Source organism: Elgaria multicarinata, chromosome 1, assembly GCF_023053635.1.
Source record: "Elgaria multicarinata webbii isolate HBS135686 ecotype San Diego chromosome 1, rElgMul1.1.pri, whole genome shotgun sequence".
Taxonomy (NCBI): Eukaryota; Metazoa; Chordata; class Lepidosauria; order Squamata; family Anguidae; genus Elgaria; species Elgaria multicarinata.
In genome coordinates, this window is record NC_086171.1 from 16,438,314 (window position 1) to 16,466,193 (window position 27,880).

A 27,880-nucleotide genomic window follows, 5' to 3' on the forward strand; every position below is an offset into this window, starting at 1 on the left:
ATTTTGTGTGGTGTCTAGATTTAAGTTCAAGGTCGATATTTCAGTATTTCTTCCACTGTTTATTATCTTGTCAATATCTCTCAGTGTGTCATAGTACCAAGGCATAGAAGGTGAACTTATTTGTGTTTCATGGGTTGGCTTCTTAGCTGAATGGCTCTAGGAAGTATTGAGTTTTATCTTAGTGACTCTTGTGCTGGGAGAAATGCCTGAGGGAGTCTGGCTAGCAAACTGGTATATCGTCTGTGGACATGTCGGAAGTAGAAGGCCTATAAAGACCAGCAGATGCAAAAATCTTGGCTTTTAATTGGCAGCTCAATTGACAACGTTGAATAGATGAACTGCATTTTGCTTTGTGCAAGTTTTTCTCTCTGCCTTTACTTTGAATCATATGTGTGACAATAAATCTTTCCTTTTGCACCTACTGTTGCATTTATGCTTGGATGGACTACTATGTTTTTGTGTACTTATGTACAACATAAACAATGAACAGCTCTCAAAAATAACATTGGCAGGACAAGGCATGCAAGTGCGTATACCTTTAAACATTGCTATGCTAGTCTGGAAGCAGCTATTTTAAGTCAACACTTCCTTTTATATTTAGAGCCCTCTGCAGTATAAATTGTTTAGTACTTCTGTCTTAGATGGGAGGGCTTTGTAGCTTGCAGCGTTTAACACGCTGTGCTGCAATAGAAAACTGACATTAAGGGGAACAATCCACTTCAAAATCGAAGTGCAATTCCTTGTTGGATGTGTTTACCCTCCCCAGGGGTGCGATGGCTTTCAGCTGGATTTCCCCCTCCCCTTCCAATTGCCTGTACATCCTGCATCTGAACGGCGGCAGAGAGATAGTAGAGCTCCAGCCAACTATCTGCAGTGTAGCCAGAGAAACAGGAAACAAAAATAGAACGTCCAGGTTTTCTGTGCGTGGGTGAAGCAGAAGCCACGTTATGAGTAGAAGCTTCCACGGTATTATTTTAGAACCAGCATAGATCTATTTCACTTTTGCTCTCCTGTCAAAAACAACCCACAGTCCGCGAAAAAGAGAGAAAGAGAGAAGACATCAAATAGAAATGAAATGCTAATCTCTCTCTATCACATACATAAACACACAGAGAGATAAAGGGAAGGGGGAGAGAGAGGGAGAGAGAAAGATGCAGGTTTGGCATTGGAACAAGGTAATCGCTTCTGAGGGATCACACTGGAGACCTGCAGCTTTGAAAGACAGAGACTGGCCAGCTGGGTTAGCTGAGGTATTTTTAAATGCATTCATGCAGGCTCCAATCATCTGGCCATGCTTGACCTATTTTTGGCTGAGGCCAGCCATTGTTCTATTTCTGTTGCCTGTGGGCCATGATGTTGTTGATCTGTATGCAAATGAGGTCTCACTTGCTTCAGCCAACTTTGCCGAGAGGGAGGCAGGCAAAGAAAGAGGAGGAGGAGGAGGAGGAAGAACAGGACTCAGAGACAGAAACACTTGCCAGGGTTGGGAGTAATTGAAACTTAAGCCCCTGGGGAGTCAAGTCCCTAGAAACTGTGCTTGCTTGTTTTTGTTTTTAAGTGTTTTTATTTCTCTCACTTGACTCCCAAGAATAACCTGAGGGAGAGAAATATATCTCCTCCACCTGCTCTTTGCTTCCAGAACACAGCTAACTCAACCAGAGGTGCATAATAAAGTGTGTGTGTGTGTAATGTTGTATTTTTCTGTACCAGAGTGGAATTAGAACTGAATTGCCATTGTAGTCTGTGCTGTAGAAATCTCTCTCTCTATAAGTATTTTATATTTATTCATTTTGGTAATTAGTGTCATTAGTATTAGTATTAGTATTTTTAAAAACTCCTCCTAAGAAGAAGGAAGCCAGTCCAGAAGGGGTCTTTCCAACGCCTCTGAACGGTTGGTGATGAATCTTTCATGTAGCTGAAGTGCAGACTGATTGGAATATGCTGCAGACAATTTACGAGAGTGAATCGTGTTTTTCCTCAGATGGAGTTTCAGGACGTGACCAGCTTTTGGCTCAGCAAAGAATGCACAGTATGATCAGCTCAGGTAAGAGACTCTTCACTGGCTCAGCTTTTGGACCAGATAGATAATTTGTCTATGAAGCCTATATGTAAAATGCAACACAGTTAAGAATTTGTTGTTGAGATCTGTATCTGCCATCCTTTTTTTACATTCAGCTTCTTGTTCAGTGAAAAGCTATTCAGCAGTATTACTTCTGATATATCCTTCTGGTACTATTTTGCGGTTTGTGTTTTCTTGCCCTTCTGGGAATGCTGGTTTCCGAGCAGAAAAAAGTAATTTGAATTTCCCTTTTTGCATTTTCCTTTCTTGTTTATGATGAGTTTGGGGGATGATTACAGAATGAAAACATGATACACCCATGGAAGCTTATCTATTTGGAACTAAATCTCATAGGCTGTACTCCTGAACACACCAAGAGAACCATCCAGATCAGTGAGGCTTACTGATTAAGGTTGTGGTACCTGGCTATAGTAAAAAACACCTGTGGATAGTAGGTCTCTTTGATTCCTTCTTTTTTGGGGGGAATGGAATTTACCAATAGACAGCAGTGTAGAATAAGAAGGTAGAAGTTATTTTGCATCTTCTGTAATGCAATGTCTGAAAATCTCACATAATGAAAGATTTAGCTAACATACTAAACTAGCATTTCTGATTCCCTATTGGTTTCTTGTAAAAATATTCTAACTGTGTCTGTTTGCACCAGATTTGTAGTCCATTTCCATTACTTGAAACAGAAATGGGAATATTAAAGTGAAAGTTAGATGTGATGACTCACTGCAAGTGTCTAAAGAACAGGTGTTTTAAAGATGCAGTTGCAGAATTGTTGAAATTACCTCCAGGTTTTAAAGGCTCTCCTGGCTCCTGTGATAACGTGTTTGCATGGTTTGTGAAAATCACAGAAGCTGATACAGGCTTAGGAGAATTACAGCTGTGTATATGTGCTTTGATGAGACATTTAATAAATTCATAAGCACATGAGTGTTTCCTAGTACCAGACACATTACTTGTTTGGTCCTGTGTGATTCTGTAGGGGTACAGTATTGCTTCTGAAGTCATAATGAAGTATGAACTTATTTCATACTTTAGTTCTAGTTCTCTTTTTCATTTATTTTATATTGCTTAACTTGCTTATCTGAAATATCTGATGAGTTGCATAATCTTATTCAAACTTCATGGTTGAATCTGTAATCTTCTCGGGGGAGAAAAGGTTGTTTGACAATTATTATATCCATGCTCCCAGAGCACTTGTTGATCTCTGCATGGGTGAAAAATGTATGAATCTTAATAATCTCTCACCCTTCCTACTTTATAGGTAAAAGTAGGCATAGAAATGTATCTCCAAATGGGCAGTTTAAACTAGAATTGTAGGAAGCAGGATCTACTGAGAACTTTAAAAGACTCATAGTTTTATTTTCTTGTTTTATGCAGGCTTAAACTGTGATTTATGCTACCCACATATTTTAAACAAATAAAAGTTCTGTACATTCAACAAATGCATAATTGCTAGACACCAGTAGTTGAAGCTTTTCCCATAATAACATCTCTATGCTAGGAAAAAGTTACGCCTGTTGGATTTTGCAATACTTCAGTTAAAGGCACAGGACCAGTGGACATAAGAAAGGTGAGGAGAAGGCATTGCGCAGCTTCTATGGGCCCCATAATTCTTCTTGTGTGTTAATGTGGTATAGATGAAAGAGGCACATGCACAATTAGGATGCGGGTACACTGCATGCATATCTGTCCTTCCTTCCTTTCAAAAGTTGCCATCCTTTCAGCATTAGGGCTGCAGTCCTATGCTGACTTACCTGGAAGTAAGTCATATTGAGTGGACTTCTGAGAGGAAATGTAAAGGCTTGCACTGTAGCTCCTGTGCTTAACAGATATGTAGAAGAAGGAATTTTGGCAGGTGCAGCTTTTCAAACTCATTTAGCACCATGACATGAGAAATGGCATCTTATGAAATTCTTTGTTCTGTACAATGGTTAAGGATACATGAACCCTAATGTTGAGAGCCTGGCTAGTGTTGTTCTATGTACATTGTCAGATGTAACAACTGCCTGACAGGATAATTGATTTAAAGCCTCAGGCTGGTATTTCTGGGTCTTTATAGCCAGCCCATTGCTCCTTTTGCAAGGAATTTTTAGGAATGTGTCCCATTGTGAAGTCTTGTATAATATGCTTTAAGAGGGCTCATTATCATAGGAAGGAGAAGGAAAGTTAGGAAAGGGGGAACACGTCAAAAGAGTGAGAGGGATCAAGAAATCTTTGTAAACTGCCCAGAGAGTTTTGGCTATGGGGCAAAATAGAAGGAGAAAGAGAAGGAGATGCCATGGAGCCAAGTGGTGATGGAGAAGATGTTGGCTGGAAGGCATGGCAGAGTGTAGGCATTAGGGATACAGAGGAGTAGAAATAATGAGGCCATTGGCAAGAGAAGAGAGTGAATTCAGAGTAGGTGATAGTGTTTGAGAATGTGGTTTTTTTTTTGCTACTGCCATAATTTCTGCTCACACAAATGAGCTGGAACCTTCAGCCTTAAGCTGGGGGAGGTCGCAACAGGAGAAATCATGTGGAGGAGGTTGCCTGGCAACTTCCAAAATGCTTGCCTACTGTTTCTCGGTAACCACATGCTTTCTGCTTTTTCTGTCTGTCTTGGAATAGTCCCAGGCAGACAAGGGGCTGAAGGCTCCAGTCAGCTCGGTATGGAGTCTATGGATTCGGTACGTGCATCCCATCTTGGGATGTGTTAGTCACAAGGGATTTCCAGTGATCCTGGCATATTGCCAGTGCCTTTTTGGTCACAGGTGCCAGCCATTAGATCTCATATTTTATTTCAAAATAGTGGTGAGCCACCTAATGCATTTTTAATGACCTCAGATGTAATTTAAACTTAAAAGTTCTATGTATTCCTTATGTTCTTTCTGTACACTCTGGTTGCCTGGGCTGGAAAGTATAGTGAATAAGGATTGACAACTTTTTACAGGCCCTGATCATGTGCATCTTGACCCACAGCCGTTAAGGTGATGTTAGTGTTCTCCATCATATTATCTCTGTTCACATTATAATTTTCTGCATGCCAGTCTGCTTTAAACTTAAGCTATATGAACCAAGACAGTAAAAAGTTGGCAGCTGTAATGGAGAACTCATTAACCATCCAATCATAGCAGTGGTTTAGTTATCATGTTTGCTTGATCTATCATCATAACCACACTTCCTTCAAAAATACATTCTGTTGAATCAGTGAGCCTTGCTTCCACAAAAGTGTGTTCAGGACTGCAAGACAAAGGCCTAATCTACACCAAGCAAGATATTGCACTATGAAAGCGGTATATAAAAGGCAGGAGCCACACTACTACTTTATAGCGGTATTGAAGTGCACTGACAACTGTTGGGGCCCATTGACACATACCATATACTGCTTTCATAGTGCTATATCCTGCTTGGTGTGGCTCGTTGCCTTTTATATACCACTTTCATAGTGCGATATCCTGCTTGGTGTAGATTAGGTCAGAGAAATCAGCTTGTTTCCTTATTTGCATGAACAACGTCCTGACTGTGCACTAAGGTCATTGGTGCACTAAACAATCTTTGTTGCTTACATTACTTTGTAGTGTGCTGTGCACAGTCATTTGGGGAGGGACCATAGCTCAGGGGAAAGTTAAGTGATTTGCATGCAGAAGTCCCAGATTCAATCCCTTGTATCTACAAGTAGGACCTGTTTGAAATCCTGCAAAGCTGCGGCAAGTCATTGTAGACGACACTCAATAAGAAGAACCAATGATCCATTTTGGTACTGGGCAAATATATATTGATTGTGCTAGATAAACAATTATAATACATGCTGGCATATATAAGCCACCTATCATCAATCATGGGGAGTAGGAGAAAGGAATCAACACAAATGTAGCAAGTACTAAATGGGTTCTGTTTGAGTCACAACACCTTAAATAAATTGTGCAAGCATTCCTCAGCTCAAACCATTCAAACTTAAAAAATAAAATGGATCTAGCAGGCATTTGATACAGGTTCACAAAGTACAACTATCACAAGAATTTCTGAGATTCATAAAATATTGTTGTCATTTGAAGCAGCACTCCTAGAATTCCCTTAATTACCATTTCCTCTGTTTGCCTGCCTCGTAGTCTGCAGAGCGTATTATGAATGGGATCAACTGGATAGGTACCAATCAAAAGTCAGATTATGAATAGGACATTCTAGACTGGCACCAAAAAAGGCACCAGTATTCCTGATTGATAAAAAGTCTGTAAGATGTATGCCACTACAATCTTTTTTTTTAAAAAAAAAAATATAATGCAGTGTTTTCCAGTAAAAAATAAATGATTAAAATAACATCAAATAGCTATTATAAAGAGATACTTTGTTTTCTTTTTAAAAGGTTTCTTTCTAAAGACTTCACCCAATTCTTCCCTAACTCTCACTCATGAATCAATAGGACCTAAGTGTAGAGAAGTAGGTTCAAGATTTTTGTGGTAATATATTACATGTGTAAGTAATAGTGTAACTTAGCAAAGAGAGGGGTGTGGTTATTATTAACACTTTAGGAAGAAGAGGTCAGCATGCATTGTTGAACAAGGTCGAAGCTCTGCGAATCCCAACAAGCCATAAAAGAGTTGGACGAGATCAGTGTATCCGTAGTTGTTGCACCAGAAAAGCTTATCCATTTCAAACCATGGTGTGACACTAATGAATGGCAGTAAAGTTCACATGAAGCAAATAGCAAAAGGTGATTCAAGTGGGTGTGCCAAGCTACTTGTCCCCACAAACGTCTTCAGTTAGTTGACCAAGTAGAACACTCCTTTCTTTGTAAGTAAACATGTGAGGATTTAGTTTTGTGAGAACACCTGCTGTATCGTTATTTTAGATCAACTTTTTCCTAAGTAATGATTCCTCTGTGTACTATTATAGAATATTGCTTTCAAGAGCAATAAATAGGTTTCCAGATATGTTGGTCATCGTCAGTGTGAACACTTGTGTATTTTTTAATATTGTTATCAATTCCGCATAGACAATGTCTACCCCATACAGTCTGACAAGTGAATATGTTTATGTGTTGCCATTGTTAGATGTAATAGACATATTTTGGGCAAACTGGCCAAAAGCAGCTTTTCACAAAGTGTATATTTGGTAGGGATGTGCTCCGCTTCTAATCGGACCGGCGAATTAGAAGCGGAGCGGGGGGCTTCGCCTGCCCTTAAGGCGGAGGCAAAGAAGATTGGGGGGCCGGTGGAGCGTGGCGAAGAGGATCGAGGTGAAGGCGGATCCTTCACCTCGATCCGGAGCTCTGCCGGAAAGGTAAGTGGGGTTTACCAGGCCCTGCCGCTGTCGCCCATGTGGCGACAGCAGCAGGGCCCGGTAACCCCCCCGCCCTCCTCTCCCTTACCTGCCTCCGTCCGCGGTCCGTGCACGGACCCCCCGCTCCGCCCCGCGGGCCGATCTCCGACCGCGGACGGAGGCAGGTAAGGCCCCCCTCTCCCTTGGTCCCTTACCGGGCTCCGCCGCTGTCGCCGCAAGGGCCCGGTAACCCCCCCGCCCTCATCTCCCTTACCTGCCTCCGTCCGCGGTCCGTCAGCGTCTTCAGTTGAGCCCGCGGTTCAACCAGGAAGTCTGGGCCGCTTGCGCTTGCGGCCCAGACTTCCTGGTTAAACTGCGGGCTCAATTGAAGACGCCGATGGACCGCGGACGGAGGCAGGTAAGGCCCCCCTCCCCCTTGGTCCCTTACCGGGCTCTGCCGCCATCGCCGCACAGGCGGCGATGGCGGCAGGGCCCGGTAAACCTCCCGCCCTCCTCTCCCGGCCTTACCTGGCGCCACTCCCCTCCACTGCAGAGCTCCGATTCGGAGCCGGAGCTCCGCGGCGAAGAGGAGCGGAGTATGGGCAGAGTGGCGCGGAGCGGGCCGATCTGAAATTTTCAGATCGGCCCGCGGGGCGGAGCGGGGGGTCCGTGCACACCCCTAATATTTGGTAGAACATATATGTGTCTGTGCAAAATATAGTGTGTGTGTGCGCATGCACACACATAACATTAAAGAACAGGGCATTTCAGAGCACATGTTCAGCCATGAATTTGTTTCTGTACTAAAAAGAACTGAGTTCTCTGTCATTTCACACAAAAATTCATCCCTAGTTTGTTTGTTTTTCATTGCAGCAGCCTAAATAAAAAGTGTTTTTTGTTGTTGCTATTGGTAAACAATTAGGAGCTAGAAAACTTTGTGGATAAACTGCAGATCATCCAGAGAAATGCCAGAAGATCCTAATCTACTTTCAATCCACTTAGCACTAAACAAGAAGTTGAGGAAGAAGCAGTTTTTGCAAAGGATTCATGCAGTGTGTCTCTCTGGACTGGCATGCAGATGTAACATGACATCATCCCAAAGTGACTCCCTCTGTTCTTACAAGTAGCCAATGGAATGGAGAAGGGAAAAGGAAACCCATAGTGTGATGATGTCACATGCTTATCTCTCTAAATGTAAAGTTGGGGGAAGGGAAAGTAGGGCTGCTTTTGCTGAAACACATCTGTAGAATTCCAGCCACATATGGGCATCAGCCTAGTCTAGTCTATTAACCTGAACTTGCCAACACTTCAACCTTACCTCACTTAGAGATACCTTAGGCTGAAATCCAATACCTACTTTCCTAGGAGTAAGCCCCATTGAACTTCATAGGACATCTGAGTAGACACATAAAGGATTGCACTGTTACAGTGAGGGGGCATTTTCAATCCCCTATTTGTACATAAATGCACTGGGAGATTGGCAGCACTCTGTTTTGTACTGCTATGACACTGCTGTGTATTAAGTCACTTCATCAAGTACAGATAGGGGATGAATCCAGGTTTATGCTGGATCAACTACACTGACGGAAGTGGACTTCCCTGCCCCCTTTTCCCCACAGCAGCCTCTCCAGTCCCCTGAAAATACTACAGAAGAGAGTCATGAGACCCTGCTGCATGGTTTGTGGTGTGTGGGAACCAAAAACTTGGGCTTAGGGACCTTTCATGAGTAGTGTCCTCATGGAAAGCACATCCTGGACCCAACTCACTCACCCACACACACATCCATGATCCCATCATAGATATTTTTATACATGCACCATTGGAAAAATCTCCATTTAAACTAAGATGTGATATTTAGGAATGGGCATAATTTTACACCTCTTCTTTCAATTGCACACAGAATATTATAGATAGAAAATTTTGTAAAATGATTATCTGCATGCATTTAATGATATTGCTGATATGAAAACAACAATAAGAGAAAAATGGCTTGTTCACTGTCTGAATAGAGATTACATTTTTTATCATTATTGATGTAAAAAGAAATCTAACTTGCTTATATTCCAAAACAGGCAAACACACGGTATAAATCTACTAGAAAACTCATATAAGAGGCTATGACAATCTGTTCACTGCTATAACTTGCTAGATATATATCTCAAGGCCACTAATTTGGGAGATTGAACTGTCTATGGTTTTCAATATAACACAGCAGATTTTGAGAGGGTGGGAATGTTAAAGCAAAGGGTTGATTGAATTAACTACTTTTTCATGTAGCAGCTGCATAGGAATAAGCTAGGTTTTGGGTGTCATCTTTTGAATTGTATGTCAAGGAGCTGGGTTGACCCTGCCTCCACCCAATATTTACTGATATCAGTCTAGGGTAAACTTACTTGATGACAACATGATATAGTAAGTAGTGTGTGTGTGTGTGAAGCCTGAATTCCACTTCTGCTTCAGGCACATAAACACAAAAGGCTGGCTTATTTAGGCTATGTTGGGCTATCATGTATGCAATATTCAATACTTGGTCATGGGTTGTGTTGTTTCAACCTGGGGTGTGGCCTAGGTGAGGGTTGGTTAACCCTAACATAACTCACAGCCCCTGGGTTTGCACAATACGACAAACTGCAGCCAGGCATTGAAGTCACGGTGGGATGTTCAATTGTGCAAACCTGTCCAAACAAATTATTACCTCATAGCCATATTAGGCAGCAATGATGTGTCCTAATATGCACCCTTCAGCCTACTGGTGTAAATGGGATTAAAGGGTCAAAGCATAGGAATGTAGTTTTGCTGCCAATAAAATAGAAATAGTAAAATAGTAAACTACTTCACAGGATGGCTTTGTGGACAAATGAGATAAGGAAATATTATAGCTGAGCATAATCCTTATCCTTTAATCCATTTAACATTCCCTTTCTTCTGTTTTGTACAACATTAGCAATAAATAAATAATGCAATGAGAGAGAATCGCTCACCTATTGTCAAACATTATATTAGTACATTATCTACACATATCATAGATTTAAATGTACACACACTGATTTTAGTAATATAAAATTAGTGTATTGTCAGTTGTGTATTTAGTGTATTGTCAGTTGTGCACAACTCCATTGCAGAAGGTACCTTATAATAGTAGTCTTGTATTCAGCAATTCACTTGGCAGCCACATACAGGCAAGTGAATGGTCTGGTAGAGAAGGGAATGACTACCATGGAAACTTAATGGGAACTGTGTCCGTTTTCAATCATCTTTTTTACTGGTCTGCTAAGAGACTAGTAGCAGTCATTTATATACTGGCCATATAAGGCTACTAGTCTCTAAGCAGACTAGTAAAAAAAGATGGCAGAAAAGGGAAAAAGTTCCCACAAAGTATCCATGGTGGCTGTGGAAAAGATGGAACAATTTGTCCCTTTTCTACCAATCCATTTACATGTTGGCCAGTAAAATATGTTTTACTAGCTAGTATTTTTTTTCCTGGCTAGTAACCTGAGAGCTTATTTACATGGCTGTTTATATGCAATGGTTACTTTTGCTATGTGGATTTCTTCATGTTTTTGCATGTTTACATTATTTTCATTAAAGTGGAAAAAAAAACTTCTGGTGAAAGAACTTGACATAAATTATTCTATACTGGATGCTGATCTAAAGCACAGTCTTCTATGGCACAAGCTGACTCCTCTGGGTCAGTTATTCTTAGCCTAGTTTATTTATATCTTATGGCAGTACAGGTCTAAGATTAGTTGGTTAGGCGTTATCATACCATCTGAGTTACCTCCTAATATAACTCTACACCGGAATGATTATTTATAGATGGAGCATTCTGTCATTTTTGAGTTATTTCTAGTAGTTTAAATAAAGAAGAGTAACAGTCAAGAAAACCACAAATTCCTTCCTGCTGCCAGAACAACACGATAACTGCTTGTTGAGGGGGCAATGATATTGTTTCAAATGTGTTGGTTGCAGATGTGACAACCCTTTTATCTTCACCACTTTGGACTAAAATGAGATTCCCTAGGGTATAGATCCCTCCCATTTAGGCAGAGGAAGAAGGCCAAATTGAAACACCCTGTTAAAAAGAACACAATATCCTGGCTGATGACGACTAGGGACATCCAAAATCTATTTTTAGGGGATAGTTCAGTCGACTTCTGTATCCCGTGTAAGCACATCACATATGCACAGCTTCTCCAACATTGGCCTTTCTAGAGAAAACGTAGCACCCAATAGAGCAAAATTATTTATCACAGCACATGGGACAGTATCATTAAGAATGCACATAACTGGATATACAGATGCTTGAAACACCCTTCCATTATCGTTCCTTCTTTAATGTAGATCACATAAATATGCACCCACACCCCAACATCCAAACCTTGACTTCCCACCCCCGTGTGCCTCTAGCTTATTCTCTTTTTCCTTACCTTTGGCTTCATCTCTTCATCCTCATCCCCAGCAAAAACTAAATACATGTTATTATGTTTGCTCACTTTACCCACAATCTATGATGGCTTAATAAGGAATAGGTGAATTCGTCTGTTTCACATGTTTTAACCCATAATTACATCCATTTCCAGATTAATCTTAAATGTTTACAAATCCTCTCAATATATGTATGAGATCAACTTGCAGAAGGATTCCTCTAGCAATACAGTAAGGCTCAGATGCTTCATAAGGCAGTACAGGACTAGGACAATGTAGGGCATTGCTAGTCCCAAGCTCTTCATCTGGATCTGGTCCTGGAAGATTATGGAAAAGTGTGGGTGCATGCAGGGACAATTTGTGACATTGCAAAACATTATTAATGGACATGGGACTTTAGCTTCTGCTTTCCTGACATTCTGGAGCTTGAGCCAGCCTTAACTCTGGTTTTAAACTGGCAGATTTTTAATCACTGAATTTCCCTGAGTTTTGAAAAGGAAATGGATGAGTACAATGTTCTCAATGCCATGCTCTCCCAATGTATTTGAATCTGCTTTCTTGAAAGTTGACATGTATGATGGAGTTTGTGTAGATTGGAAATGAGAGCTGTAATTATATTCTGACTTACAAGACAGTAAGTTCCATTAAACAACCTGCTATGTAGTAAGTCATCATTTGGGGATCCCAGAGCTAAATTACACAGACATACACACACACACTGGCATGTTGCCTGTTCCCCTAGATTCTCGGTTGTCAACCTATATGCAAAAGAGATGGGGAAGTAATAGGTTTCTTTCACAACAGAGGATGCTTAGCAGGTCACTTCAGCTGTTGGGAGTGAGCGACTGCCCTACCCCTTGTTTATATTACACCAATTTACTAAAAGAAAATAAATGCCAATTAGTGTGGGGAAATCTTGAATTATATGCACAGTAATGTGATCCACCACAAAACCCATGAAACAATCCAGTCACAAACACAGTGGTGAATGTTGTTATTTTGACATCCATGTTTGAATCTCTTAGAAATTACTTTGGAACTGTATAACATGCATGGAATTGTATTTAAATTACAAGAGTAGCAAACAAAATTCCTCTAAATAAAAGCTCTTTAGAATTTGTGCTGAGATGAAAAATGTGATGACAACATTTGTATCATGGGGTTGAGGGTGGGGGAGAAATTACCACAGTGAGACTTCGTGAAAATAAACAGAAGTATTACTGATACAGGTGTAATGCATATTTTAACTTAAGGGATGGTTCCATTATTTGCTGTCATCACTTCTTCAAAGACATTTTCTCACTGATGCCTTTTTAGATAAACAGAAGTAGTGTTGGCTTCTTTTTTAAGCCTATTGAAAATAATTGCATATTGGTTGGTTTTGCTCTCAGGATTATCTTTAAGTTTTCTTCTGTATTTAATGATCTCATATGATATAAATTGCAGCTCTTGATGGAAAGAAATAAGGGAAGTAATGGGTAAGTTCAAGAAACCAGGTAGACTAGAAATGTAAAACTATAAAGAATAAAAGGAAATGAATTAACAGTGCAACCTTATGTCTACTCAAAAGTAAGTACCATTGTTTTCAATGAACCTTACTCCCAGGTAAGTGTGCATAGGATTGCAGCCCAAATATAGGTATCATGAGGCTTGGAGATGGAAAGAAAGATTAGAAACAACCAGAGAAATAAGAAGTTAAGGATGTGTTTGAGCCCAAGGGTTATGGATAAAAGCCTACCATGGATCATGGTTTAATTTGTTTTTAACTGTGTATTTATTTATTTATTTATTTAATTACATTTATATACCGCCCCACAGCCGAAGCTCTCTGGGCGGTTTACAACATTTAAAAATAGTAAACATTAAAAGTATACAATTTAAAAACACACACACACACACACAAAAAACAGTATAAAAACAACAGTATCCATTTAAAAACAACAATTGTGGGGTCCATTAAAAACAAACTTAACGTTGTTAAATGCTGTTAAAATGCTGTTAAAAATGCCTGGGAGAAGAGAAAAGTCTTGACCTGGCGCCGAAAAGATAACAATGTTGGCGCCAGGCGAGCCTCATCGGGGAGATCATTCCACAGTCGGGGGGCAACCACTGAGAAGGCCCTCTCCCTTGTTGCCATCCTCCGAGCTTCCCTCGGAGGAGGCACTCGGAGGAGGACCTTAGATGTTGAGCGCAGTGTACGGGTAGGTTCATGTCGGGAGAGGCGTTCCATCAGGTATTGTGGTCCCAAGCCATGTAGGGCTTTATAGGTTAAGACCAGCACCTTGAATTGGGCTCGGAAACATATAGGCAGCCAATGCAAGCGGGCCAGAATCGGTGTTACATGCTCAAACCTCCCTGTTCCAGCTATCAATCTGGCCGCCACATTTTGCACAAGCTGCAGCTTCCGGACCGTCTTCAAAGGCAGCCCCATGTAGAGGGCATTGCAGTAATCTAATTTGGAAGTTACCAGAGTATGGACAACTGAAGCTAGGTTATCCCTGTCCAGATAGGGGCGTAGCTGGGCCACCAACCGAAGTGTATATTTATTGTTTTATACTGTATGTTTTTATTTGTATGCCACTTTGAGATCTTAGTGATATAGGGCAGGATATAAATATTTTAAATAAATAAATTTAAATAAATACAAGAAGAAGTTACCAGTAAGTTAGCAGGAGAAGAGTTATTTACAGACCTTTGTGTCTGCACTTAAAAAAAAAAAAACTAACTCAAATTGGGCAACAAGACATAAAAATAAGAGGAGATTCCAGCAAAGTTGCAGATAATAGAACAAAAATGTACAAGGGGGAAAATTGCGAACGGTGTGTAAATATTTCTGAATACATCTAATAACTGTATTTAGATTTCTTGCATCTGGTATGTGTTCATCCACATTGAGCCCAACGTCTCTGAAGACTTTCATAAGCCATCCATATCATACTAAACAAATGATAAATATCCCATCATCCTACTTCTGAATGCCTCCTCCTTCCACTCATTCTGTGTTGTATAGCTTTATATCAAAAGAAAATGTAACAGCACAACCCTATGCATGTTTATTCACTGGGCATGTCTACACCAGCTCTATATCCTGGGATCATCCTGGGATCATTCCTGTACATCCAAATTCCACACAGGGGATCCCGGGAGCAGGCAGGGACGATTCCTCCATTTTCCTGGGATAACCCTTAGGTGTAGAAAGGGCCACTGTGTTCATTGGGGCTTATTCTTTAGTAAATGTGTTTAGGATCCTAGTGAGTGTTAATGTTACTTGTATGCAGCCATGGAAGGATTTGTATCCCGAAAGGGAGGATATAAAGAATGGTAATACATAATAATAAATAGTGAATCTTGTTAGTAATACAGGAGATTCTATGTTATGACTGTGGAAAATGCTTATGCAGGACATACAAATGCTTATGCAGGACACACAAATTAGAGCTCAGCTTCACAAGCTATCTCATGGATCTGCCTGGATCCAGCTCCGTAAACTCCTAAAGTGATCATTTCTTTTGCTTTCCCTTTCCAGACCTATTTCTTGCCCCCATGCCTCCACAACCTATTTCTGCTGATTTTTCCAGCAGGGTAAAACTGTTGAATTCCATCTCCAAGATAAACCTTGGGGGCAAATGTCACATACATTGAATGGATAGAATGGGCCTGTTCAGATAACATGCTAAGCCATGGTGAGGCTACTAACCCTTTTGCAGCAATTGGTTAGTGTGTTTAAACCATGCTTATGAAGCCACCATGGTTAGGGATGGTTACACGACACACTAAGTCATGCTTCACATGACACATTAAGCCATATTGTTTAGCTTAAAATGCTTAACCACTGTGGCTTAGCATGGCATCTGAACAGGGTCAATGTATAATGAGATTAGGAACCAAAATGTTACATGAGGGGAAAACAATTCTGGAGAACACCAGGAAATTATTGAAACCTAGGGCCATTTTGAGACAGTTTTAGTGAGACTTGCATGATGACAGGAGAGGTTTGTTTGCTCCAACTCCAGTTTCCTGTGGCACTAATTTACAAAAGTAGAAACAGCAAATTCTACATGGTTTCATAAGAAGAAACTGAAAGAAAAATAGCTAAGCAGTAAGAAACATAGACCAGGAATGTCTCCAGGAAAATTGGTGTTTGAAGAAAATGTAGCAGACTATTGAAACAAGCAGAAACAAGGAGTTGAGTTGTACTGCATTACAAGCTGAGCAGAAGACCCTGCATGCAGCAGTGTTTCCTTCTGTGGCAGGTAAGGAAGGAAGGCAGATACTTTTTAGTTAGATGATAACTTAAGGTAGAGAGAGAGAAAAACCCCAAGTTTTTATTAATAAAATTTATTCATTCTGTGCATTCAAAAGAAATGTTACGTAAGAGAGACGCAAATTGCTCATTATAATTCAGAGTGAAGGAGAAAGCATAGACCCATATGCGACTGATTTAAAGCTTTTAGCATAAACTTCTGAATTTGGGTGGCTCTGTGAATCATTTATTAAAGTGACATAAAGTCAGACAAACTGAGATCGAGCTTACTGATGTAATTGATTTAACTTCTCATAAATGATTAATACATTTAAAAATAGAACTCCTTTTAAAATAAAAATAAAATAAAATTCCTTTTAAAAGCATTGAAAAGTGTAATACATCAACATTAAAATACCAGATTATAACATACTCAGGAGACTTCAGGCATAATCTGAATTTCTGAAGATAATACAGCTCAGCTAGAATTCCAAAATGCGGTGGCCAGATTAATTATGGGGACCAGAATGTCCAAACATCTAAGACTGGTCCTGGGCTGCTTGCACTGGCTGCTTATATGCTTCCGGGCTTGATTCAAGGTGTTGATTTTAACCTAGTAAACCCTACATGGATTGGGGCTACAATACCTAATGGAGCACCTCTCCCAACATGAACCTGCTCGTACTTTCCACTCAGCATCTAAGGTTCTCCTCTGGGTGCCTACTCCTAGGGAGGATCGGAAGGCAGCAATGACAGAAAGGACCTTCTCAGCGGTAACCAGCATCTATGGAATGATCTATCCAATGAGACCCACCTGGTGCCAATATTGTTATATTTTTGGCGCCAGGTTCAGACCTAGCTCTTTTTCTCAGTTTATGATGAGTTTTGCATCTGTCCTATGGTTATGTTTGACTGTTCAAAGTTACTTTTTAGATATATTTTGTCTTCATGTATATTGTTGTGTGTTTTTAAACTTTGTATACTGTATTTTAATGTTTTTAATCTTCGTAAGCTGCCCAGAGAGCCTCAGCTATGGCGTGCTACAGAAATGCAATAAATAATAAGTAGTTGACTCTGAAACAGTGTCCACACAATTAAAAAACCTTCTAAAAAGCACCAATGTTGAAACATTATAATATGAAAAGACCAGTCAGTAAATGCCTCTTCTACAGGAAAAGTGCTGTACTGATGCATAAAAACTCACTACCCAACAGAAATAAGTTCAAATAGGAAATTATTAAATATTGGCAATACCATTTGGATGTGCAAGACCCCACCAATTCATGTATAGAATAAACATGACTGTGGAAAGAGATCATGAACAATTGGAGGCAATGTTCAAAATCCTTTGTGTAACACATTCATAAGAATCCAGAGATGGCAACTAATTCTACAGAAATATCTCTACAAGCATAGACCAGGTAATTGCTGATGTGCTAACCAGGGCATATATGGAACAAGGAGAAGGAATGTACTCTGAACAATTTGTACACCTAATGGTGTCTTATTTGCCACTCTCAGAAGTAAAACTGAAGGTATTTCAAACAGCCATTGCAAATGATAGAGTTGAAATGCTGAAATACTATATTGCAGGGATGGCCAAATTGAAAAGAAGTTAATAAAGGTATCTATGATTGTTGAGACTATGGAAAAGGATTAAGAGCACAATGGATTTATTTTAAAATTGAAAGTAGTCCCTCAAAATGTAAAGAAAGGTACACAGAAGAGCATACATGAAAATACTTGGAAATTGAACTAAGGAAAAGATAGGGTTGAGATCTGTGCATTGGTTAGGTGTGTGTGGTCAAATTTAAGGCTTGATATAGTCATGTGCCAGATGTCAAACTTTCAGGAATAAAAAATAACCCCAAGAAACCCAAAATGAACTGTTTGAACACCTGCAGAAGTGACTAAGCAACATATGACCTCAAGATCATATTTGGTTCAGATTGATGAAACAGCTGCCTACAGGAGAGGCAGTCTTGAGACAATGATGGATGCAACAATACAGAATGCAGATGCATCTGTATACCAGTACAGACAAGGTAGAGCCTCCAGAAATAACAAAGGAAACTGTTGCAGGAAAAGCCTTATTCAGATAAGGCTTTAAACACTGAGATGTCTGCAACTATATCAAGACAAAGAGTGATAAGAAAACATATTGCACAAAGAGAGTAATATTTTTGATGAAAGGGGAGATGTACTGATAGTAGGAATCAAAGTGTTCAATAATAATAAATATAATATATTTATTTCTGGGGAACAAGAGCAGAGAACTGAAACCGGTTTGTTTCACAGTTCACAGTATAAGTACATACATTTCTAATCAGAAGTAAACCCTTTTGAACTGAATGGGACTTAATCCCAAGTATGTGTATATAGCAGGGTTGGACAACTTGTAGGAGTCAGGGGTCTGCTTCCATTCTCCCTCTCTCCGAAAATACTAGAACCCAGGATCATCCCATGAAACTGATTGCTGGGAGATCCAGGACAAATAAAAGGAAGTACTTCTTCACATAGTGAAGAGTTAAATTATGGAACTCACTACCACAAGATGTAGTGACGGCCACCAATCTGGATGGCTTTAAAAGGGGGATGGATAAATTCCTGGAAGCATAGGCTATCAATGGTTGCTAGCCCTGATGGTTGTGTGCTGTCTCCAGTATTCAAGGCAATAAGCCTGTGTGCACCAGTTGCTGGGGAACACGGGTGGGAGGGTGCTGTTGCACCATGTCCTGCTTGTTCATCCCTGGCCGATGGTTGGTTGGCCACTGTGTGAACAGAGTGCTGGGTTAGATGGACCCTTGGTCTGATCCAGCATGGCACTGGATCAGACCAAGTTCTTATCCCCCCCCCCCAGAATCTACTGGGGGGACACCCTACCTCTAAGCCAAATTGCCCCATTGGCAGCAACCCCCCCCCAAATTTAGTAGGAAAACAAGGTGCACAGGCAGTGTGCACCTGTTTCCAAGAAGAATTGCAGTTTTGGCAGGCTTCTTATTTCATCTTATGATTAATCTTAATTCCCTGCTAAATCAGCTGCTGCAGCAAATTCAACAGCAAGGCAACACCGTGGGTTGCACAAAAAGTGGCCACGGAGGCTGCATGCAGGGTATTGGCTGCGTGTTACCTCGGTATATGAGGTTACATCCTAAAGTTACAATCCTGTGCATGCTTACCTAGAAGTAGGGATGTAAAAATCTGTCTGCTGCAGTTTCATGCTTTTGAAGCACAAGTGTGTTCCTTCCCATTTCCACATCAGTTCATTTCTTTTAAGAAAAGCATCTACATGAAAATCCATATGCATTTTTGTCCGCATACAATAGAGGAAACACATACAAAAATGCATACAATAGGAGAAATGCATATAAAAATCCAGACATTTTTGCACACATTTCTCCTACTGTGTGAAGGTTTGTGCACACTTTCCACTCATACTCACATTTTTCTATTCCTTTTTTGATCAAAGAATTGCACTGCAAAATTCTGAAAAGTGTGAAAAGTGAATGATAATTGCATTCCGGTTCACATATTAGTTTGGGAAGTGTGAATGTGAACCAAATAAATTTCCTCCCCATCTCTAGTCAAAGAGTCATTGAACACAATGAAAATTACTTCTGAGTAAATGTCTATGAGTGTGCTGTTACTTTTCTCCCTAAGTGTAACAGAACAATGAATGAGAGAAGGAGAAGAAGAGGAGAATAAAATGGAATGGTGAGCTGAGTTACAGTGAGGAGTGACAGGTGGGAAATGTCAGTTGAAATACTTTTGGGAGTGTTGATTAGGAAAAGGATGAGTGAAAAGGCTGGTGGTCAAATAGCTCATGAAAGGAAGTTAGATATATTGGGTCAGTTTAATAGGAAGAAACATGATTTCCTGTTACGTGTTTTTTAAAATGACATTCTTAGTTCTTACATTCTTTAAATAAATACAATAGCTGGCTGATGTATTCTGGGCTGGCTAGATTCCAGGGTACTATAACTCATGCCATGTTCTTGCATTTGTGTTCTCAGTCATGCATAGTTAAGGAGAGTTATAGTGCAATATTTAGTTAGCAAGTGGTGGAATGGATAAGTATGTGGTGAGTCTGTACCACCTATTGTCACCAAGTGTGTTACCAGGCACCTACCTACACTACTTGCCTGGTGACCTTTAGGGGCCAGGATGCTGTGCGAGTCTCCAGGGACATTGCAACTAGGGATTATCTTTAAAAGGTTTGAAGTAATCATTTCAGGAAGACCTTGAGCTGATATACACTAAGCAGGATATTCCACTATGGAAGTGGTATATAAAAGGCAAGATCTACACTACTGATTTATAGTGGTACTGAAGTGCGCTGACAACTGTTGGTGCCCGTGTCACATCTATACTAAGCAGGACACAAGTGGTATGAGAGTGATATATGGTATGTGTCATGGGCCCCAACAGTTGTCAGTGCACTTCAGTATTATTTATATTTATATTTACTGCAATAAAGTAGTAGTGTGGCTCCTGCCTTTTATATACCACTTTCATACCACTTTCATAGTGGAATATCCTGCTTGGTATAGTTGAGCCCTAATTTATAGTTTTCAGTGACAAGAACTGTCTTAAGTTTCCAGTTGGTTATGACATTGGGTGATGTATAAAAATGACATCTAGATCTATTCTTTCCTTAATTTCCTCCTATTGGGGTGCAATGGATATTTTAAAAAGTTCAGAGAAATTACAGATTTTAGAGCTGCTATTGAACAATTGAAATGGGTTTCTTTGGAAGTACAGGGCCAATTCTTTAATTCAGTATTTCTTAAATGTCAATAAGATTAAAATAAACCAAGTGTAAATGAGATTTTTTTCAGCTATTGCTGAAGAATCTAGAAGAATGTGTGGGCGATGTGTCTCTTTTTATTCATAACATATGCAAAAAGGGTCACATAGATTTTCCTAGAAAAGTGTTCCTTTTTCATGTCAATAGAGGTTTGTTTTCCATAACTGTTTTAAGGATAGAATTGCCACATTCCAGCATGTAAAATGTAACATAGTTGCACATATCCATCATTTCTTATCCTCCTGTCTTATCTCTGATGATGAAATTTAGGTTGTAAGCTACGCCGGGCAGAGACCTCTCTCTTTTTGTTTGCTTATTTTTACACTGTAAAGCACCCTGAATCTTCTTCTTCTTCTTCTTCTTCTTCTTCTTCTTCTTCTTCTTCTTCTTCTTCTTCTTCTTCTTCTTCTTCTTCTTCTTCTTCTTCTTCTTCTTCTTCTTCTTCTTCTTCTTCTGTAAATATAGTAATAACCCCCCTTTTCCCAGAAAACTTATTACAGAACCAGTTTTAAATTTCTAAATTGAAAGGGAACACGAGCCATTTCATATACAAAGTATCTTTAAAAAAGTATTTATGATAATAGCTTCATTGGTATAGAAGCCACTCATAGGGGCAGGAGGTTCTGTTCTATAGTTTCATTTAGAACTTAATATACATATTTATATGTACAACTTTCTGAACAATTATATTTCTGGTCCAGGTACCTTAATACGGATAAAGAAAAATAACTGAAAATACATGAGAGAGTTCAGAATCTGTTAGAAAGACTGGAGGATAAGGCATGTGCATAGGGATTAAGGGATCTCTATTTATAGTCTATAAATGAAAAAAGCTAGTGGTTGGGGGAGAAGCATAATCATATGCTATAAATAACTTCAAGGTAACAACATGCAGAAAAGGGCAACCAAAATGATCAAGCAGTTGGATCAACTTTCCTATGAGAAAAGGTTACAACGATTGGGGCTTTTTAGGTTAGAAAAAAGGTGAATTAGTAGGAATGTGATAGATGTGTATAAAATTATACACAGTGTGGAGAGAATGGATAGGAAGATGTTTTTCTCCTTCTCACATTATCGGAACCTGGGGTCATCCAATGAAGCAGAATGGTGGGAGATTCAGGACAAGTAAAAGGAAGTTTTTTTCTTCACACACTGTATAGTTAAACTATGGAATTTACTACCAAAAGATGTAGTGATGGCCACCAACGTGGATGCATTAAAACAGGATTACACAAATTCATGGAGGTTAAGATATCAATGGGTCCTAGTCATTACAGCTATGTATTACCTCTAGTACCAGAGGTAGTGTGCCTCTGAGTGGGAGGGTGATATTGTTTTCATGTCCTGCTTGTGGGCTTCCCATAGGTATCTAGTTGGCCACAGTTAGAACAGAATGCTGGACTAGATGGATTTAGTCTGATCTAGCAGACTAAACCATCACACCATGAGGTTGACCAACCGTCAACCTCATGGTGTGAGGTTGACGGTTGGCCAAAAGCTGATTATTAAGCCTTTTTTTTTTTTTTTTGTATGCCAGCTAATAAAACGTGGAAGACCGCATATGTAATGGCCATAGTCCAAATCAAGCCCAGAATAACGAACAGTTAAACTCTGTTACTTTCAATGGATTGTGCACACTGTTTGATTTAATTTATTTAATTTAATTTGTGACATTTGTATACCGCTGAATATAATAAAATCCCTCCGTGGTTCACCATAAATATTAAGTACACTAAATACACTATTAAAACAGCAACATTAAAACACCATTGTTGTTTGCAGTGGGCATAGAATGATTATGTAGATTATTTTTTATTTGATTTATACCCTGCCTTTCTACCAAAGTGGCACTCAATACAATAGCCTGGCCTATGCACCATATAATTCTGGAGCCATAATTATAGTTGATGAACGCCTTCATTACAGTATTTTATAAAGGAGCTGCTATGGCGGTATTAATGTGGCCAACAGAATAACAGAAAGTCTTGACCAGTTGACACAATTATGCTGTGTCACATTAGCACCTCTTGCTGTATTATTTATTGCCACAATGTATATCTTCCAAGATCAAGATATTGTTACATGTACCCAGGGCTGCATCAAGGCTATAAAGCGTCCTGGGGTTATCCGTCTATACACACACATAACATTTCTGTATGCACACAGTTAAAGAAAGCTATTTTGCCTAGAACAATAATGCAAAAACATTTTTACTACATATTTTAGTAGAAATTACCTTCCATATTTTCTTGGAAGCAAATGACAAATGTCCTTGGAAGGGAGCTCAAATTCAAGCACAAGCTTCCTCTTTTATAGCATTCAGTCCAAACAAAAAGAAAGCATGAACACACATAGAAATTCTCTCTCTCTGGGTTTGGACAACACAATAACCATTGGTGAATTAAATAGTCAACAGTGGGTTAAATAGTCAATGGTGGGTTATTGTGTCAACTGTTGGGACTTTTTCACACCACGGTTGATTATAACCAATGCCGTGCAGAGTTGATTATTTGAACAGTAGTTGGTTATCGTGTCATGATTATTTTGTTGCACACAGTTGGTTATTTTCAACAACTACAGAGCCCCTGGCAAGAGCAGCCAGAGCAGTGGCTGCCACTCTAGTCCAGCTGGCAGAACTCACAATGGCTGATGAGATACCAGCGGAAGGAGAGTGAGGGGGGAGACAGGGCGGTGACTGTGTCCATCAAACACACCATTGACTAGTAGTCAGCTTGACTCTGGCCTTAATCCACACCACAGTTGATTATAATCATGCCATGTGGAGAGTACCTCTCCTCAATAATCAGCCGTAGGGTTGACTATTAGCCCACCGTTGACTATCGTGTTATCTGAATGCAGCCCCCACACACACACACACTTAAGAAAGAGACACCGACTCACTGTCTCATTCAGACACAACAGAACCTGGACTTCCTTATTTAGACACAACAGGCAAACAAGACAGGATATAATGCATATTTGCAGAATTGTCCATTGAATAAAGTATTTTGGCAAATATACATATTTTTGTATGCACTATTTCAAGTTTCTTTCTTTCACTGTTCCTTTCTTTTTTCTTTTTACACCTGCTTCACAAAAAAGTATGGATTTCAACATCTAATTTTATTCCCAATTGTGTTTAGGTTCAGGAAGTACAAATTGAGTAATTTTGCATTAAAATGCAAACTGGATCAATTTCTCGCCCATCCCTAATCTCCACTGCACACATGGGATTTTGCATGCATTGGGGCTCATTTATTTATTTGTGAGAATTTGGAAGATGTTTTGATATGTACAGGAATGAAAGATTGTAAGCCTATGCAGCAGAGTCTTGCTATTTACTGTTTTACTCTGTACAGCACCATGTACATTGATGGTGCTATATAAATAAATAAATAAATAAATAAATAAATAAATAATAATAATAATAATGTCATGGAAATTACATGACAATTATTGTTGTTTTTCCTGCTGTCTTATATAAGGAAGTCAGCAGCAGAAAGATTATTTATTTTAGATATTCTGGTACAATGAAGTGTCAATAGAACACGTACTCAATTGGTTTGCTATAGAATTTTCAGAAGGATTAAGCTATATATTTATGAGTAAATTAGAAAAATATAAATGGATAAATTTTTCTTGGTTTGGAAGAATAGCCCTTATAAAAATGAGGATTTTACCAAAAGTAATTTTTTTATTTAGAATGATGCCAATAAGAATATCAGAAAAAGAATTAAAAAGTTGGCAAAGTATAGTAAATAACTTTTGTAATGGAGATAGAAAGGCGAGACTTAATAAAAAAAAATAGTATGTAATGCAGAAAAAAAGGAGGGCTAGGGCTCCCAAACCTAAAGCTATATCACGTAGCTAATAGGTTGAGACATGTAGTAGAAAGTATGATAGGAATAGGAGATTTAAGTTGGTTGGAGGATAGAAAGGGAGAGGATATAGAATGGAAATTAGAAAATATATTTTTTAGAGATTATGCAAAGAAATGGGGGGAAGAAATAGAGAACCCCCTTTTAAAAAATCACTGGGAAATATGGTGATTATATAAAAAAGACTTACTTCCGAGTATTTCCCCAATATCACCAGTGATAATGATGAGGAACTTTCTGGAAAACTTAAAAAAAGAGTTGGGAAAAAGTTTAAAAGAAGGAAAGGTAATGAAGTTAAAAGATTGGTTAGAAAGGATGAAAACGAGGGAAGAAATAAAGGAGAGACTAAAAGAAAGAGATATATTGTTGTTAAACTATATTCAATTAGACGAAGAAATGGACGAAGAAATGGTTAAATGATAATGGAGTGTGCAGAGGAATTATGAAGTTTGAGGAGTTGATTTAAAAAAAAGAAAATGAGAAAAGGGAAAACAAATCAATAAAAGGTTTAACGAGCGAAATATATAGAATATTAGTGGAAAAGAGAGAGTTGGAAAGTGTAGGCAAGATGGTATGGGAAACTGATTTGAAGGAACAAATAGGGCAACAGAGTTGGAAAGGGATATGGAAACAACGAGTGTTGAGAAATATGTCTGTGAGGATAAAAGAAAATTATTACAAGCTTGTCTGGAAGTGGTACCTAACCCCTGTGAAACTAAATAAAATAAATAAGATGAATTCAGCAATATGTTGGAGAGGTTGTCAAGGGAAAGGATCGTATTTACATATTTGGTGGGAATGTGAATTTGTACAAAAAATATGGAAAATGGTGTTTAAAGAGATAAAAGAAATTATAGGAATGGAGATTCAAGAGACACCTATTGTAGCGTTATTATCAGTTTATGGAGAATTGAATTGTAATCAAGAGACAAAAGAATTGATAACGAACTTGTTAACAGCCGCAAGACTAATGATATCCAGGAACTGGAAGGTTCAATGGGATTATCATATAGAAGATTGGTATAAAGAAATATGGGATATTGCTATTAATGATAAATTAACATGTAACATGAAAGTTAGAAGAGGAATGATAAAAACGAATGATTTTGAAGGAATATGGAAACAGTTCTTGGAATTTGTACTATTAAAGGGGAGAGGGAAAACACCTCCAGAGGAAGTAATGAGATTTTGGAAATATGAATAAGATCCCGTGGTTGGGGGGAGCACACTTTTGTTAATTATGATTATGTTAAATGGAATTAAGTTAGAATATATATTTATTAAATTGTTTACTTTATATTATTGTGTATTATGGGGTATTGTTTTATTTTAAAAAAGTTTTAAAAAGAGAGCTATATACGCCATAGTGATGCATTTTTCTCTAGCATTTTTAGATTTCTTTTCTCCCATATTTCTATTTTGTTTAAAGGGTGAGTAGTGAATATACACATTCATTTTGACAGATTTCACAAGAGTGAAGGTGGCCTGGGCAGGAAAATCGAGTTATCTGACATATTCTATGGTGCATATAAATGTTTAATGTTTATTACATTTTAAATGAGCCATCCAGAAATGTTTTCATATTGTTTTGTCACCGAGATTCAGCTGTCTCTTTCAGTAGGGTCTTTATCATTCTGTTTACTCATTTCATGTTTGTGATTGACAGTAGCCTTGTTTTTCTTATTCTTATGTTTCTCCCTGACATTCTCTGTAGCTTCAAAATCAATTATAGTGGTGTTTTGAATGTCTGGATTCTCTTGTATTTATTTTGTGGAAAACATTTTACTCAAGTTGGACATTTTTATAAACATGTGGACAGAGTCAGTAGGGTCATCTATTTTGATCCCACTGCTTATTTCAGTGCATTCTGCTAAATATCTGGGGGGTGGGGAAGCCTATGTGAGTATGGATTGCACACTCGTAGGCTATGTACACATGGCCAGAGATTCTGCCTTTTGCAGTGTATCTGATTGGGTGGGAAATTCTACATATATACATCTTGTATGCATGTAGGCTCTATTGAAACATTCAACAGAATACACCAAGACCAGCTTTGGGACAAGTGATCGCGATCCTGCTCTTCGATGCCCATGCATTCATGTCAGTGGATATGGCATATAAAACAGAATCCATTGATTTTCTTTAGGTAATTATCTGTCATAAAAGCATCTGACCATCACATGATAGCCAATCAATGTTTAAGTGGTCCCCTAAGTGATTTGAGAAATGCTTCAATTTATTCTCTGTACCATGGATGCCTTTTAAGCATGATAAAGTTGTGGTCTCTTCCATTCTATGTTAAGGAATGTATCATGCATTGCTTGTGCGGAGTATTTCCTAATACTGAAGAGAAAGAGCAGTTCTTTCTCATGTTATACTCTTGCTGCACAAAGCCTTAAGAGTTTTAACTCCAAATTGGAATTAAACTCCAAGTATGATTTGAATATTCACAGAGGTCAAGCCTCTATTTGAAAGGCTGATGAAGGACGACCCTCTTTTTGAAAACATCCTCTGTTTCCAAGGGCTGTCCAGTCCAAGTTCATTTTAAAGATGAAGAACCATAAGAAGGAAGAATGGGTTTGGTTGCCTGTCAGCAGTGAGCATCTGGAGAGCAGACTGAGCAGCATGCACACAGGTCCCCTGGTTTCCATCTTCCCTTCTTTGATGAGATGTATTGTATTTCTGTTTAAATTACCGTAACAATCCCTAAAGTTTTGGTGGTGCATTTTCTCTTTCGGGGTGATGGTGAGATGCTTGACTGGACATCGTAAAACAGATATTTAAATTAACATTGCTATGCAGCAGCCCTAAAATGCCTATTTGTAAACTAATCATCGTGTTTTCAGGTGGCATATTTTATGTATACACTGTGAACCCTGCTCTGGATTGCCCATACTGGAGCATTCTGAGACCTGGTTCATAACATTAAATAGTATTTATTATTTATGTTTTGTAACTGCTGCAAATATCTGGAAATGTGGTTCATGCGATGTATTAATAACACACACAAAAAGATAGATTTACACTAGCAATTTCAATCACTGTGAATGGAAGGCTTCTGGAATTGGTTCCAGTTCATTTCTGGAATACACTCTCCCTGTTGGCTCTCCACTTTGGTTTGCAGACCATGGTTTCGAGCCAGATTTACACTGGATCAATTGCAATGGTGAACTGGACCTCCTCCCCGCTCCTTCCCACAGCAGCTCCTCCAGCTCCCT

At 39.0% G+C, this 27,880-nt stretch overlaps 1 protein-coding gene across 3 annotated transcripts in view; it reads left to right on the plus strand.

Annotated features, from left to right (window-relative positions):
- Positions 1-1,472: 1,472 nt before the first annotated feature.
- The window catches only part of HDAC9 (histone deacetylase 9), a 123,266-nt gene continuing 96,858 nt past the window's right edge, over positions 1,473-27,880 (plus strand). For all 3 annotated transcript variants that reach the window (XM_063123638.1, XM_063123640.1, XM_063123639.1), the window contains exons 1-2: positions 1,473-1,661; positions 1,982-2,044. In XM_063123638.1, coding sequence (XP_062979708.1) covers positions 2,023-2,044 — 22 coding nt within the window. In that variant the 5' untranslated portion in view covers positions 1,473-1,661; positions 1,982-2,022. The remainder of the gene's footprint in view (positions 1,662-1,981; positions 2,045-27,880) is intronic.